This window comes from Podarcis raffonei, chromosome 15 (assembly GCF_027172205.1).
Source record: "Podarcis raffonei isolate rPodRaf1 chromosome 15, rPodRaf1.pri, whole genome shotgun sequence".
Lineage (NCBI taxonomy): Eukaryota > Metazoa > Chordata > Lepidosauria > Squamata > Lacertidae > Podarcis > Podarcis raffonei.
Window position 1 is genome coordinate 24,701,052 of NC_070616.1, and position 17,109 is coordinate 24,718,160.

The 17,109-nt window shown below is 48.0% G+C and overlaps 1 protein-coding gene across 3 annotated transcripts; it reads right to left on the reverse strand.

The window, feature by feature from the left end:
• Positions 1-94: 94 nt before the first annotated feature.
• On the reverse strand, positions 95-16,506 carry NHERF4 (NHERF family PDZ scaffold protein 4). 3 transcript variants are annotated; one of them, XM_053367942.1, is made up of 11 exons: positions 16,462-16,506; positions 16,116-16,271; positions 13,418-13,445; positions 12,991-13,055; positions 11,358-11,530; positions 10,144-10,330; positions 7,186-7,322; positions 6,398-6,602; positions 5,011-5,207; positions 2,894-3,100; positions 95-434 (listed from the first exon to the last, which is right to left on the reverse strand). In XM_053367942.1, exons 2-11 carry the CDS (start codon positions 16,162-16,164, stop codon positions 405-407), a joined length of 1,278 nt encoding a protein of 425 aa, XP_053223917.1. In that variant the 5' UTR covers positions 16,165-16,271; positions 16,462-16,506; the 3' UTR covers positions 95-404. The 3 variants fall into 3 exon arrangements, with proteins under 3 accessions (XP_053223917.1, XP_053223916.1, XP_053223918.1); XM_053367941.1 differs by having other exon boundaries at positions 11,319-11,530; XM_053367943.1 differs by lacking the exon at positions 2,894-3,100 and having other exon boundaries at positions 11,319-11,530.
• Positions 16,507-17,109: the final 603 nt, after the last annotated feature.

The following is a 17,109-nucleotide window of genomic DNA, read 5'->3' on the forward strand; positions in this document are numbered from 1 at the left end:
AACCTTTTCTGATGTAGTAGGGGAAGGTCTACCTTTAGCAGCAGTCATTCTGAACAGAGGTTAATTTTAACACGAATCTTCTGTTCACAAAGTCACACCCCAAAGCAGGCAAAAAACACAGTCTCTTGTTTGATTCTTGCAGGGTTCTTCCTCTAATCAGCATGCCTTGCTTCGAGACCGCAGCCCGCTTGTCCAAATCCACAGGAAGCATTTTCAGGGGTTGGAGAGACTGATTGCTCAACAAGGCAGTGGTGCGACAGGGAAAAGCCAGGCCTATGAGGGAGAGAGGCTCAAACTGCAGTGCTAGCATTTGTGCAACTGTGCTCACTTCTGCCACAAACAGGAGTTCAGCTCCCTGCCGAGCTGGGCTGAAGTTGTGCTCGGTGATAATGGCCTGGCAGCTTCTAGAATGCATGGCTCAATGCATCTTGGCCCTGTGTACAAAAGAAAGAGAATGCTGATCAAACCAAACCTATGATTTGAAGGCTGGGATGTGCTTAAAAAGAGTGGTGAGAAATAGCTGGTCCCAGGTGATGAGGCACAAAAAGCTTGGGGGAGACACAAAGTTAATTCCATTTTCAGTCTGACAGTATACACTCCAAACAGCCTGCATAATTGTGTTGTGAGAAGACAAGCTAGCCAGAAATGTTTGTATGGTTATTGCAGGGGTGACATAGGATGCCAATGTACATTTGTGAGAGCCAGCACAGAGACTGGTCTGCCATGAGAAGGGACAGGGAGGGCTACCCCTTTGGCAACAGCTTTTCACTGAGAGATGGGCAGCTCAGAGTGAGGCATGGAGTACCACGGAGGAAGATGTCTTCTGCAAGCTCAAAACAGGCAGGAGCTGTGCAGGAAGCACTGTAGAATGGTAAAGGTAAAGGGACCCCTGACCATTAGGTCCAGTCGTGACCGACTCTGGGGTTGTGGCGCTCAACTCGCTTTATTGGCCGAGGGAGCCGGCGTACAGCTTCCGGGTTATGTGGCTGGCATGACTAAGCCGCGTCTGGCAAACCAGAGCAGCACATGGATATGTACCTTAATTCTTGTAACCTAGGTGGATCATGAGTCCTAAAAGGTAAAGGTACCCCTGACCGTTAGGTCCAGTCGCGGATGACTCTGTGGTTGTGGGCGCTCATCTCGCTGTATAGGCCGAGGGAGCCGGCGTTTGTCCGCAGACAGCTTCCGGCCAGCATGACTAAGCCACTTCAGGCGAACCACAGCAGCACATGGAAACACTGTTTACCTTCCCGCCAGAGTGATGCCTCTTTATCTACTTGCACTTTGACGTGCTTTTGAACTGCTAGGTTGGCAGGAGCAGGGACCGAGCAACGGGAGCTCACCCCGTCGCAGGGATTCGAACCGCTGACCTTCTGATCGGCAAGCCCTAGGCTCAGTGGTTTAGACCTCGAGTCCTAGGGAGTGTCTAATCTGTCGTTTTCCTTTTCTTTCCATTTATCATTTCTCCAAACTTAAGTTTAGTATGCATCATTTTGCAAATTCTCTTTTTAAGAGTCCTCACCAGCATTTCAGTGCAAATTTATCCCAATATACTCAATTCTGTGTGCAAAGTACACATTTCTGAAAGCAAATTTCCTTAATGTGACACGTTTTTGTACATTATGTTTACTAATATAGGCATTTCCAGCCATGTGCACTTTGCCCTAGTATATGCATTTTTGAACACATTACTCGGCTGGAGAGTGACATTGCAAAATTTGGAGAAGCGTGGGTTTCAAAAGATGGCTGTGTTTTCAGTTTCTGTATTGTTTCAGAAAGCGCAAATTAGATTGAATCAAATGCAAACTGAATTGAATTTCTGTCCCCATTCCTAATCATTAATCGAGCAGCACCTCCCATCTCTGCCATGCTTCTCAGACACGTAAGGCCTTTTTTCATCACAGGAGTGTTCCATATTTAAAACCGGTAACCCTGAACTCCAGAACCAGCTTGCATATACAGTCATACCTTAGATCCTGAACGCCTTGCAAGTCGAACCTTTCGGCTCCCAAACGCCGCAGACCTGGAAGTGAGTGTTCTGGTTTGCGAACATTCTTTGGAACCCGAATGTCTCAAGCAGCTTCCGATTGGCTGCAGGAGCTTCCTGCAGCCAATCGGAAGCTGCACCTTGGTTTCCAAACGTCTTGGAAGTTGAACGGACTTTCGGAACAGATTCCCTTCAATTTCCAAGATACGACTGTATATTACTTTAGTTAGACCAAAGTTTGGGGGAAATTATTAAATGCTTTTCCCAACACAAAGATCATTTTTTTTGAAAGCTAGATATTAAAAAGAGGAATTCCACTCTGTCTTTCTTAGAATCATAGAGTTGGAAGGGATCACGAGGTCCAAACCGTTGTGATGCAGGAATCTTTTTGCCCAATATGAGGCGTATACCCATGACCCTGAGATTAAGTGCCTCATGCTCTACTTGACTGAGCTATGGATAAGCTTGTTGTGTGAACAGTGTCATTCCATGGTTTAGCTAGCTTTTGCCGACTTGGTGCCCTCTAGATGATTTTGACCACAGCCCCTGCCCAGTCTGAAGGGCTCTCAATTGGCGAAGGCTGATTTATTCACTAAAAAGCACCAGACATTGTCCTATCTGGGGCAGTCAGGAGTTTCCAGTTGCTGCTGGGAGGGAGGAAGAACAATATTCTAGCTTCCTGACTGGTGTGTCCTTCGAGCTTTCCATGACACTTGTGATGATGATGAGGAGGATCAAAACGATATCTTTAATTATGTGGTCCCCCACTTGAAGCGATAGAGTCCAGAAACAATATTACCACATGATCCATACTCTCTGCAGCGCAAAAGGTGGAAAAGGTTTAACCGAGGTGTTCAAAATGGCTGTAAGCAACCATACAGTGTCCCTGTAGTTAGGCATCGTTACCTCTTTTGCGAAGGCTGGTGAGCTGCTGCCAGACTGCTCCAGATGCAGTCTGTTCTCATGGGGGTCCGTTCTGAGGTGACAGAGGCAGGGTGTGAAGCCAGCGTTGCTATTTGCCTGGGGCATGCTGGGAGAGGGGGAAGCATGGACGATGTGCAAGCCCAATGGGGGCTCATGGTCATCATAGAAAAGGAGAGGTGATAACCCAACCTGGGAAAGCGAAAAGAGAACGCAAACATCACAATTAGGGTTTTGTCAGCAAACCCAACAGAACCCTTCCGATGCATGGAAGATGCTCACATTACCGTCTGACACCCGAAAATGACTTAGGACCCAAGAATGATATGAAACACTTGTCTCCATTCCTACAGACCCCCTCAAGACCTCCAGAAGGGTGGGGTGCTCTCTTGCCAATTCGATTATTGACAGAAGTGCAGGGAGTGGCTGCTCAGGAGAAGGTTTTTACTCCATAGGTAAAGGTAAAGGGACCCCTGACCATTAGGTCCAGTCATGGCCAACCCTGGGGTTTATTGCTTTATTGGCCGAGGGAGCCGGCGTACAGCTTCCAGGTCATGTGGCCAGCATGACTAAGCTGCTTCTGGCAAACCAGCCACATGTGCAATGGCTGTTTCAACGGTACACACGGCAGCTACAAATGTGGTTTGCAGGTTTGAGGGAAAGCACATTGAACATGGAGGACGCGGGTGGCGCTGTGGGTTAAACCACAGAGCCTAGGACTTGCCGATCAGAAGGTTGGCGGTTTGATTCCCCGCGACGGGGTGAGCTCCCATTGCTCGGTCCCTGCTCCTGCCAACCTAGCAGTTCGAAAGCACGTCAAAGTGCAAGTAGATAAATAGGTACCGCTGCGGCGGGAAGCTAAACGGCATTTCCGTGCGCTGCTCTGGTTTGCCAGAAGCGGCTTACGTCATGCTGGCCACATGACCCGGAAGCTGTACGCCGGCTCCCTCGCCAATAAAGCGAGAAGAGCCCAGAGTCGTCCGCGACTGGACCTAATGGTCAGGGGTCCCTTTACCTTTACCTATGAAGTAAGCACCAGGTTGGCAGTGGCTGTGCTAGGTGCTCTGCGATATAAAGTATGTAGGTACACTACTCCATTGTCTTAGTTTTATGCCAGTTGCCATGGCTTCCACCAAAGAATCCTGGGAGATGTAGTTTTTAGCCCAAGTGCAGAGAATTATCTGAGATCCGTCTTCCGGCCTCCAAATCTGTAGATCCCCAAGGGAGATCTATTCAGCTAGTTTCTCTGCAGCGTGCAGGTGCTCAGAGATACGGAAAGGAATCCCACCTCAGAGCATCTTCACCCAATTCAGTAACTTTATTATTGTATGATATCTTTGGCCCATTGTGTAAGTTCATTATAAATGGTTATCTTTGCTCCAAGAAGTTTGAGGGGAAACCTTTCTATAGGATCCCACCGCAATCCCAGAAACTCCAGCGGGTGCAGAATGCTGCAGCGAGGCTCCTCACGGGGTCTCTGCCATGGGAGCATATTCACCCAGTGCTTTTCAAACTGCACTGGCTCCCGGTAGAGTACAGGGTCAGATTTAAGGTGCTGCTTTTGACCTTTAAAGCCCTTCACGGCCTAGGACCCTCGTACCTACGGGACCGCCTCTCCCGGTATGCCCCACGGAGAGCCTCAAGGTCCATAAATAGCAACACCCTAGTGGTCCCGGGCCCTAAGGAAGTTAGATTGGCTTCAACCAGAGCCAGGGCCTTTTCAACTCTGGCTCCGGCCTGGTGGAACACTCTGCCTCATGAGACCAGGGCCCTGCAGGATCTGATTTCTTTCCACAGGGCCTGTAAGACAGAGTTGTTCCGCCTGGCCTTTGGCTTGGAGCCAATTTAATTCCCTCCCTCTCTTTCTTTTTTCCTTTCCTTCTCCTCCTGCGATAAGGCTACATTTTAATATTTTAATGTTTCAATATTTTAATGTTGTATTTTAATTTTGTTTTTAAGTTGTAATCATTCAACTTGTTTTTATTATTGCTTGTAAGCCACTCTGAGCCCGGCCTTGGCTGGGGAGGGCGGGGTATAAATAAATATTATTATTATTATTTATTATTAATCTCCGTGGTGCTCATTCTCAAACTGCTGCATACCGAGTCGTAGAACTTGCTTCCTTCTGCGTCAATAACCAACATGGACACCCGGCTGCTGTCCGCACGTATCCTCAGCACCACCTCCTGGTGGTCCAGGTCCTCAGTGCCCTCGCCATTCACAGCCAGGAGGCGGTCACCATCTCTCATCCCTGCCTTCTCAGCTGGCAACCCGGATTCGACCTCCCTCAGAAACTGACCTGCAAGTCATAGATGGGCAAGACGAAAGCAGCGGCATTGATTATCCCAGTGGTTGCACCTTGCTTCCTTTATGTTTATGAGCATTTTACGTGTGTGCATGTCTTACATGTGCTCCTCTAGTGAAGTCGCCATAGGTGAATAAGCAAAGCTCTCTTCTGTCCTATTTGCTAGGGAACAAGGAGCTGCAGCTCAATGAAAGAGCAAAATGCAGAAGTTCGCAGGTTCATCCCTGCCATCTCCATGTAGGTCTGGGAAAACCTCAGTCTTAAACCCTGGAGAGCTGCCATCTATCAGTGTAGACCAGCATTGGGACTGACCAGGCCAGGGACCTATTTAGTTCCAGCACTGGTCCTAATTTGGCACGTGAGGACATTTTTCCTAAGCCACACAGACCTGGTTTGGCCTCTATTAAGATGGTGCATAAAAAAACTTTACGCAAAATTCCATTAAGTTTGTCCTGAATGGGTGTTTTTTAAAAAAAACAAAACAAAACAAAACCCAAAACCAACAACAACCCAAAGATGCAAAACATCCAAATGATATCTGTGAAGTTAAATAGATGACTGGCAGTGAGAGGAGTTGCTCAACCCTGCCCACCCGCACATTTGAATATTCAAAACATATTTATTTATCAAGGCTTATATACTGCTGAAGCATCAAAATCTTCCAGCAGTTTATATAAAACATACCTTAAAATTACTAATAAAATCAGAAGTTAAAGACAAGCCAGCCTAACATATGTCCAAGAAAACCAGCCGTTTAAAACTAAAATCGCATATTAAAATGCACATCTGATGTACACATCTGGGTGGGCTTGCTTAAACAAAACGAAAAAAGAGTCCATTGGTGGACACTGAAAACAGTGCAGTGAAGGGCCCTGCCAAATATCAAGGGGCAGGGAGTTCCAATGTCTCAGTGCAGCCATGGTGAAATATCGATTCCTTGCAAATGCAGAATGAACATTGCCTGTTTCCTCTCAAATCATCCCTTCAAAGTACAGGGGGGAAGATGTTGGGTCCTCTTTTTTTTTTCTCGGGGAGAAACACAGCTGGGTGGGAGGAAACGTTTTGTCTGGATGAAAGGGGAAAAGCTCGAGCAGTCCTCTGTCTTACCTCAAAGTCACCTACTTTGCTCTCAAATTTAAATACCGTGGAGCGACTCTGGCTCTTTTCCAGGCAAGGGGCCTCACCTCTTTCTCCTGAGCAACGTTTTTCTTCTTTCAGCAAGAATCCATATCCGTCTTGGCCTCTCACCATCTGCAGCTTCCTCACCTCAAAAGGAACCCAGGAAGCGTCAGCCATGGCGGCAGTGACCTTAACGCCGCGTTGCCGGTAAAACTCCTCTGATTTGGCGTCGATCACCAGCAGCCCCATCGGGTTGTTGCTGTGCTTGATCTGGAATCGAAAATTTGGGTACATAAGCCAAACCCAGGGAGGATACAGTGCGCTGCTGGAGAGCTTTCCCTCTAGCTAGGATTGAAATAGGATTTGAATTATGGTGCTGGAGGAGACTCTTGAGAGTCCCATGGACTGCAAGAAGATCAAACCTCTCCATTCTTAAGGAAATCAGCCCTGAGTGCTCACTGGAAGGACAGACCGTGAAGCTGAGGCTCCAGAACTTTGGCCACCTCATGAGAAGAGAAGACTCCCTGGAAAAGACCCTGATGTTGGGAAAGATGGAGGGCACAAGGAGAAGGGGACGACAGAGGACGAGATGGTTGGACAGTGTTCTCGAAGCTACCAGCATGAGTTTGACCAAACTGCGGGAGGCAGTGGAAGACAGGAGTGCCTGGCGTGCTCTGGTCCATGGGGTCACGAAGAGTTGGACACGACAACAACAACAACAACGAAGGATTGAAATTATCAGGTAGGGAGGGACCTTCTATAGAAAGGTGTTCCTAGATGTGACCTGGTCCCCAAGTTGTTCAGTCAGTTGGCTAAAGTCAATATTTCTGTCATCGAGTGACAGCCCTGGTACCTTTTTGTGAAGGTGTGCAAGAGTCCAACTCTCCACACAAGCACCGTTGAGCTCTAGGAGCCATGAACCATCTGGCACCCCTGCCTTGTGAGCTGGCCCATCCTCTGGCACAGATAGTCGGAATGTGCCCTTCACACCTGCAAAACAAAGGATACGAAAACAGGAGCATGAGAGGGGAAAAACTAGCATTTATCGGCCAGAACCCCTGTTTTTGCCTTCACCTACTCCAGTGTTTCCCAAACTTGGGTCCCCAGCTATTTTTGAACTACAACTCCCATCATCCCTAGCTGGCAAGACCAGTGGTCAGGGGTGAAGGTTGGCCAAGACAGAATGTAGCTCTCAAGTTGAAGACATTTGCCACCCTGTTGTCCATGTTGATTTTCACTAGTGAAATCAAAATCCTGCCAATGTTTCCATCTGCTTACAGTGGTCTCTTATATCCTAGTTCTGCTGGATCTCTCAGCGGCCTTTGACACCATCGACCATAACATCCTTCTGGACCGTCTAGAGGGGCTGGGAGCTGGGGGCACTGTCATACAGTGGTTCCGCTCCTTCCTCCTGGGCCGTGTCCAGAAAGTGGTGGTGGGGGATGAGTGTTCAGACCCCTGGGCTCTCACTTGTGGGGTGCCTCAGGGTTCTGTCCTCTCCCCCATGCTTTTTAATATCTATATGAAGCCTCTGGGAGAGATCATCAGGGGGTTTGGACTGGGTGTTCATCAGTATGCAGATGACACCCAGCTCTACCTCTCCTTTAAATCAGAACCAGTGAAGGCAGTGAAGGTCCTGTGTGAGTGCCTGGAGGCGGTTGGAGGATGGATGGCGGCTAACAGATTGAGGTTGAATCCTGACAAGACAGAAGTACTGTTTTTGGGGGACAGGGAGCGGGTTGGTGTGGGGGATTCCCTGGTCTTGAATGGGGTAACTCTGCCCCTGAAGGACCAGGTGCGCAGCCTGGGAGTCATTTTGGACTCACAGCTGTCCATGGAGGCGCAGGTTAACTCTGTGTCCAGGGCAGCTGTCTACCAGCTCCACCTGGTACGCAGGCTAAGACCCTACCTGCCCGCAAACTGTCTCGCCAGAGTGGTGCATGCTCTAGTTATCTCACGCTTGGACTACTGCAACGCGCTCTACGTGGGGCTACCTTTGAAGGTGACCCGGAAACTGCAATTAATCCAGAATGCGGCAGCTAGACTGGTGACTGGGAGTGGCCGCCGGGACCACATAACACCGGTTCTGAGAGATCTGCATTGGCTCCCAGTACGTTTCCGAGCACGATTCAAAGTGTTGGTGTTGACCTTTAAAGCCCTAAACGGCCTCGGTCCTGTATACCTGAAGGAGCGTCTCCACCCCCATCGTTCAGCCCGGACACTGAGATCCAGCGCCGAGGGCCTTCTGGCGGTTCCCTCATTGCGAGAAGTGAGGTTACAGGGAACCAGACAGAGGGCCTTCTCGGTAGTGGCGCCCGCCCTGTGGAACGCCCTCCCATCAGATGTCAAAGAGATAAATAATTACCTGACATTCAGAAGACATCTTAAGGCAGCCCTGTTCAGGGAAGTTTTTAATATGTAATGCTGTACCGTTTTTAACACTGATTGGGAGCCGCCCAGAGTGGCTGGGGAAACTCAGCCAGATGGGCGGGGTATAAATAATAAATTATTATTATTATTATTATTATAACTTACAAATTTTCCCCATCAGTTTGGTTTGCCATTCCTCTCTGGCAGGGACCTTATGGTTTTGATATAAAACTCAGAGGTTGGAAGAAGATGCAGTTTTAAATGTTTAAAATGGGAATCCATGGAAGGGGTAGGTGGAAGTCCTGAGATTTGGAGAAATCTCTGTATATGGGTACATATTTGGTTTTTTTATAACTTTGTCTTGATAAAATCAAATAAAAATTATTTCAAAAAGAAGAAGTTTGCCACCTTGGATTTAGAACAATGAAAGGGGATGAAGTATTCCAAATTTGGGGGGGGCATAATTATGTGTCAAAAATGCTGAGTTCAATTATAAATTGTATTATTCCACCTTTTTGTGATTCTTATAGGGTTTTTAAATAAAAAAATAGTAATAGTTACCGTTGTGGTGGAAAAACAATACATATTGCAACAGTGTGTTGTTTTAAACGTATTTTCAGTGATGTTCCCCTTTTTACTACAGTGGTACCTCGGGATAAGTACTTAATTCGTTCCGGAGGTCTGTTCTTAACCTGAAACTGTTCTTAACCTGAAGCACCACTTTAGCTAATGGGGCCTCCCACTGCTGCCACGCCGCCAGAGCACGATTTCTGTTCTCATCCTGAAGCAAAGTTCTTAACCTGAAGCACTATTTCTGGGTTAGCGGAGTCTGTAACCTGAAGCGTATGTAACCTGAAGCGTATGTAACCCGAGGTACCACTGTATTTTGTACAACTGATGGTCTTTAAATATTAGTCTGTTTGGTGAAGTGTCAACCCTAGAGACTCAAAACTGGTTTTGAAGCCAGGGTGTTCTGGGGGACCAAGAATCTCAAACAGAGATTTCAAAGGAACTTTACAAAAACTACAATTCTCAGGAATCTTTTTTTGGGGGGGGGGACCGCAACCCCCCCCAATTAAATTAATTAAATTGATTTAAACTCTGATGATAAGTTTGTTCTGTAAACATACCCTTAGAATCAAGTTTGGGAACAGTTTCCTGCAGTGGGTATTTATTATCCCCACCCAGTAACAGCAATCTCTTTGTTCTTCCGCTCCCTTCTATTATCCCTTGCAATAAAAAGTAATAACAAATAATATCCCTTGCAATAAATGTCAAATTTCAATCTGGGCAGCAGAATAAACAACGGGGGGGGCAGCGTGTGCAAACTGTCTTGGATTTGCACAGTGTAATCTGATGGTAAAATTCTGGTTTTCCTCATGGCAGAATTTGGTTACTCGTGGTTCAAAACGCAACAAACCGCAGTGTGGGTTTTCACTACCTTCTGGAGCTGAGACGCTGAAGCCGAAGCCACTTTGGTCCTTGTTGATGCAGCACAGCCGTGGCCTGTTGTGATGGGGCAAGAGCTGGCCAAGGTCCCGGTCAAGGGCTTTTGCCAACTCGTAGGCTGTCCCATCCAGGACAGTGAGAGAGACTTGCTTCCCACTGCTCTTGATCTTCCAAACCACCTGCCGAAAAAGAGGGCAAGAGCCTCAAAACAGAGACTCACAACAGCAGAACTCCTGGGCATCCAACAAAGCTGAGTATTGCAAAGACAGATAAAAGGAAGTCCTCCACACAGCGCATAGTTAAACTATGGAACTCACTTCTGCAGGAGGCAGGGATTTGAAAGGTTTAAAAGAGGATCGGACAGATTCATGGAGGCATAGCTGTCAACTTACAGATTTGAAAATAAGGGACCAGCAGCCTCGGAAATAAGGGATCAGCAGCCAAAATAAGGGATCAACAATTACTTTGATAAAATACATATTTTGTTGCGTGCAAATGGCTTTAGATACCTATTAGGTCCATAAATTACCATATAGCATATATTCAACACACAAAAAACAGCAACAATTTGTTGTTGACAAAGGACAGCTGGACATAGAAAGGGCCTCGTTACCTTCAGTAGCTTATTTAAGGGACATCATCAATAAGGGACAGCAGCGGGACATGGCGCTGGGATAAGAGACTGTCCCGCCAAATAAGGGACGCTTGACAGCTATGCATGGAGGAGAGGACTACCAGAATACCTATGCTCTGAACATGCAGTCAGAGGCTTCTGAATGCCAGTTGCTGGAAACCACAGGATGGGACAAGCACTCATGTGCTCTCATCCTTCTTGAGGTTTTCCCATAGGCTGAGAGAACAGGATGCTAGACTAGATTGGCTGTTCTTATGGTCATAAGTTCTTAATGAGTAGCGACCCCCAAATTTCCTCCTACCCCTGGACCACTTGAAAATTGTTAAGGGCCTTGATGGCTCGCATAATGATTTTTCTTCCTGTTGCAGCAATTGCGATGCACTGTGCTAGGTGCTGGATGGTTTTAATTTGCATTTTTATCGCTCCTTTGATTTCTTGCATCACATTCTGTTGTATTGCTATGTGAATTCTATGGGGGGGGGAGCCTACCTCAAATGGGAATCAGGGAGCCACCACTCCCAGCCAAACCTCACCCTGAAGTGCTCCAGGCCTTCGACATAAGCCCCGTTCACCTCTAAGATCCGGTCTCCATCTTGCAGGCCTCTGCGGTGAGCCAGGCCCCCCGGCGTCACCTGTCGCACAATGTGCCCGTTGCTGCCCGCCTCCTGCCGTAGCCAGAACCCAAAGCTCTCCCCGTCCTCTTTCTTCAGAAAGCAGAAGCGCACCTGAGCACCTCCCTCTGGCTCTGTGGAAAACAAGATCAGAGGCCGACCCTGCAGACCCGGGGTCCCCAACGCAGCACTTGTGGGCACTGAAATATCCTCAGACACAGCCTTCTGACATTGCCCGATTTTTAATTTTAATTGGATTTTTTGGCTTGTTGATCTGGAAAGTCACCTGCTGCTGCTGCTGCTGCTGCTGCTGCTGCTGCTCGCTCTCTCTCTCTCTCTCTCTCTCTCTCTCTCTCTCTCTCTCTCTCTGTTTTAGGGTGCAAGTAGATGTTTTGACTTGTGTGCACCAGCTAATGACATCCTTCCCATCCAGGTTGACTCAGGCCTTTAAAAAGGTAAAGGGACCCCTGACCGACTCTGGGGTTGCGGCGCTCATCTCGCTTTATTGGCCGAGGGAGCCGGCGTACAGCTCATGTGGCCAGCATGACTGAGCTACTTCTGGCAAACCAGAGCAGCGCATGGAAACGCCGTTTATCTTCCCACCGGAGTGGTACCTATTTATCTACTTGCACTTTACCGTGCTTTCAAACTGCTAGGTTGGCAGGAGCAGGGACTGAGCAACGGGAGCTCACTCCGTCGCGGAGATTTGAACCACTGACCTTCTGATCGGCAAGTCCTAGGCTCTGTGGTTTAACCCACAGCGCCACCCGCGTCCCTTGACCCAGACCTTTACATCACTTAAATGCAGCCTTCCTGCACCCTAACCCCACCCACTGATCCTGGATGTTTGGATAAAACCCACATATAAACAGGGAAGGCCTGGGACAAGACTGGGACAGAGGTGCCAATTTGAAGAAAATATGGGGGGGCAGCTAAGCCCCACCTCACATAATCAATCACATGACACGGCACACACACACCATTTGAATGGCAATGCCCATCAACTGGGGAGGGGGCTGTCCCCTCTAATATTTTATGGGGGAGGGTGAAGAGACTTCGTCCCCTGTGAGTGGCTCCTATGGATAGGGAAAATATTATGTGGATACATTAATGAGGAGACAGAGCAGTGCGAAGCCACATTTTTTTCAGTGTGGACAAGCCCTGGGTGGTGATACTGTTTCTGAAAAGTTTTTTGGCTGTAGAACAGGCATTTTGTGGTGTGTGTGTGACAGTCCCTTGGTTGTCGAACGTACCAAAGAGCAGGTGTTGCCACACTCAAAGATGCCAATGATGTAGAATTATTGTAAATCATGCTCATTTTCCTCCCACCCCTGAACAGAGATAGTTAAATGTTTTTTGTATTTTGTTTTGTAAATAAATAAACACACTTTGGCTAAGTGCAAATAAAGTAGATTCACATCAAAATGCGTGCCCCACTGAATGTGCTATTTGCAGGGCGAGGTGGTAAACAGCCATCAGGTCCCTGACGTGGAAGGGGAAGCAAGCCTCCCTCTTTGCAAGCACCAAGAGGGAAACAGCTGGTCCTTCCTCTGCCACCCACGCAGCAGCCCCAGATGTCGCTCCCCATTGTTACCAGAATCCTCTGCCAGTGACAGGGCTGGGTTATCGATCCCATCTCTGGGGTTAAATTCAAATTTCCTGTAACACCAAGAAGGAGAAGGAAGTGTCAGCCACAGCTTGGAGGCAATCAAGGGTTCTCAGGCTCCTGAGAACCTATGTCAGGCAAAGGCAATCCAATCAGCCTTGGCAACCCATTCGCAGCCTGCATTTTTAATACGTTTCATGAGTGGGTTAAATTTAAATATGTTTGTGCTTGCCCCAAACCTCAGTACAGGAGCGTTTGGCTTTGTGCTTCCAGTTTCAACCCACCAGGCTAATCTGATTGTGTAAAGTACCCGTGTGTGTGTGTGTGTGTGTGTGTGTGTGCCCTCGACCTGCTGTCCAAGGGATGCCAGGGATGCCCACTCATTTTCAGTGGAGTAGCTCAACTTGGCACTTACATAGTTGGCTCTGCAGTGTCCCTGGGCCCTGCAAAAAAGAAAGATTTGGGGGTTAATGAAATGCATCATACTCACTCCTGAAAGGCAGATACCCTCCTTCATCCCAAAGGCTTGCATATCCTCTTCCCCTTTGATGAAGATACATATGTTTTACTTTTAGGAGTAACTCAGGGTAGCTACATCTTCCCATTTACTCCAGCTCCAGTGCGTTCCAACTATTGGTGAAGCCAAGGACACAACCCATAGGTACCTTGTAGGATCTTGGAAAATGCTAATGTTCAATGTAAAGGTGAAGGTAAAGGGACCCCTGACCATTAGGTCCAGTCGTGACCGACTCTGGGGTTGTGGCACTCATCTGACTTTATCGGCCGAGGGAGCCGGTGTACAGCTTCTGGGTCATGTGGCCAGCATGACTAAGCCGCTTCTGGCGAACCAGAGCAGCGCACGGAAACGCCGTTTACCTTCCCGCCAGAGCGGTACCTATTTATCTACTTGCACTTTGACGTGCTTTCGAACTGCTAGGTTGGCAGGAGCTGGGACTGAGCAAAGGGAACTCACCCCATCGTGGGGATTCGAACCGCCGACCTTCTGATCGGCAAGTCCTAGGCTCTGTGGTTTAACCCACAGCGCCACCCGCGTCCTCCATGTTCAATGTGCTTTCCCTCAAACCTGCAAGCCACATTTGTAGCTGCCGTGTGTACCGTTGAAACAGCCATTGCACATGTGTTCATGAGAGATCATAGCCCCCCACCCCAAATGCACATCTTTTGGGGATGCAATCTTGCAGGAGCCAGGTGACTCGTACAGGAGCATGTCCCCCCTCCCAAAAAAGGGATGTCCTGCTTAAATCAGGACAGTCGAGGGGTATGGACCACTGGTTTAAAGTGACACGATACTGCTTTAAATGTGTAGTGCAGATGGGGCCCATGCTAGAGATGGTGAAGTTGGAGCCTCCAAATGTCATTTGATTCCAACATCCCTGGGAGGGGAGATGGTGTGGCTTTTCCCCTGGCCTGAGCAGTCACATGAAGAAGCCTACGAGCCCAGAAGCCATATTACAAGTGAAAAAGGATATGGTTGCAGTTTCTCCTTACTGGTTTCTCTTCTGCAAGTTCCTCTTTGCTACCCTGCCCCCCGACTTGCCATGAGAGCAAAATGAAATTTCTCCTGCTGGCTCAGCCTTTCACCAACTGGCAGTCCACCAGGCAATTGGGGCTGCAACTCCCACTAACCCCAGGCAGAAACATAGGGCTGTGATGGTGGGGACTGATGGGGGTTGCAGCCCCAGAGGTCTGGTGGGCAACAGGTTGGGGAAAACTCAGCCAGTTTGTGGAGGGACGGAAGGGAAAGAAGTAAAGCTGAGAACTGGCAGCTTGACAGTGACCAATTCTGTGCCTTCCTTTATAGTGCAGACTTGGGAGTTGGCCACCCCTGGTCTACAGTACTGATTTTGCAGTCCTGATTCCCAGTCCTGGAAGAGTCATCCCTCAGAAGATGTGGAAGAATGAGGAAGAAAGAGGAAGGGGGTGTGTGTTTTGAGCATTTGTAGAGTGCTGTTCTTCAGCTGTGGTTAAGCACAGTCAAAGGCAAACTATTTGAATTTTCAATTAACAGGGCATGGGGAGCAATTCCGGCCACACAGTTGCAGCGGATTGGAAGCTCTTGCACAAGCAATCTTCTGCTTCTCCAAAAGGTAAGACTTAGTAAGATAATGAAAGTGATAGGAAAATGCACCGGAAGGTGGGGGGTAGCAATTGTTTCGATGCAACGTCATCTAACCTGTCATCTAACTGCAAACAAATAAGTATGAATCCTCAACCAATAGGTTGTCCTAAAGCAACCTTAAACAGAGAGACAAGATTCCAAGCAAAAGTCCAAAGGTGAGATGTGAGATACGTACGTATCTCCAAACTCAAATGGCAAATCCAAGCAGTGAGTTGTCTTAAGAGCATTTGCCACAGTTAACTTTTGACACTTCAGAGTTAATATAGTAAGACATTCGTCCCCTGCTTTTCAAATACAGTGGTACCTCGGGTTAAGAACTTAATTTGTTCTGGAGGTCTGTTCTTAACCTGAAACTGTACTTAACCTGAAGCACCACTTTAGCTAATGGGGCCTCCTGATGCTGCCGCGCCGCCGCACAATTTCTGTTCTCATCCTGAAGCAAAGTTCTTAACCTGAGGTAATATTTCTGGGTTAGCAGAGTCTGTAACCTAAAGTGTATGTAACCCGAGGTACCACTGTAAAGAGAAAGTGGGTATAAAGGAGGACATTGACCTCTTGTACAGCGGACTTGCCTTCTCTCTCACTCTCTGGCTGTGTACACACCATACTTTTAAAGCACATTTAAAGCACACACATCCCAAGAATCCCAGGAACCGCAGTTTGTTGTTAAGGTTGCTGGGAATTGTAGCTCTGTGAGGGGTAAGCTACAGCTACAAGGATTCCTTCTGGGCTGCGTGTGTGCTTTAAATATATGCATCTTCTCCCCCAACACCTTGCAAAGGCACCCGTGCTTTGCCTTAAAGAAAGTGAGGAGCATCATGACCAATGGAGAAAGCTCCACCTGTGGAACTGCAGTTGCTCAAGGCATAGGAGCCTGCTAGAGCAAAAGGGCAGCACCACGGTGTTTGTTTTTGGGTCTCTCTAACCTGCAAATAGAAGCCAGGGGACCACACACAGTCACAACCCCATCTACCTTTTGAGCTGAGTCGTCGCCGATGCTTCTTCGTAGCCACCAATGCCATCGAAATGCTCCGTCTTAAAGGAGTGTCCCAATTTGCACAATGTGGGTGTAAAGTAGGACATTGATCTCTTGTACAGTGGAAGCAGCTGTTCACACACGGAAGCCTCACTCAAGGGAGAAAGCATTAGTTTATCATGGTGGCCAACAGTCCCATTGGTTAAGATGCTGCCTGCTTACCTCCCTGTTGGGACAACCACCCCCACCCCAGTGCCCATGAAAACTCTACACACCCCTTCCTTGGGGAACCCAAAGCTACCACTTGAAGGGTGCCCCCAGCCAGCCACCTCTCTCAGCTCACCTTCCTTCTGCTTTAGGACTGCTTGAGTGTGTGAAGGTCCAAGGTCCAGCCTGAAGTGGCAAGTGAAACTGGGGACCCCGCCTTTTTAAAGAGATCACCGGAGTTTAATGTTTAAACGGGGCAGGAGTCTTCACTGCAACTGTTGCTTACTTACTTCCACCTCTTCTCAGGAGCTGACCAAGGAGAGGAAAGCTATTCTTTCATTCCTGGGGAGTTGTCGGGGGGGACGACACCCAAACATTTCCAGGCTGTTGCTATTTTCAGGTGTTCTTCAGTGCCACACCGGCAAATCCAGGTTGCACAATTGAAGTTGACCTCACGCTCTTCAACGCAACATACCCACTTCCCTCCAAAATCAGCCTTTTTGCTATAAGGATGGTGGAATGGCCTGGAAAGTGTGGAATAACAATTGCTTGGGGCAATGTGTACTATAGCTTTAAGGCACATCCAGAGTACATCCTTTTCCCTCAAGGAATTCTGGGCACCATAGTTCGCCCTTCACAGAGTTACAATTCCCAGCAACCTGTAACAAACCATAATGCCCAGAATTCTTTGAAGGAAGGAACATGCTTTGAAAGTGCTAGCAATATAGATAGATGATAGATGATAGACGGACAGATAGACAGATAGATAGATGATAGATAGATG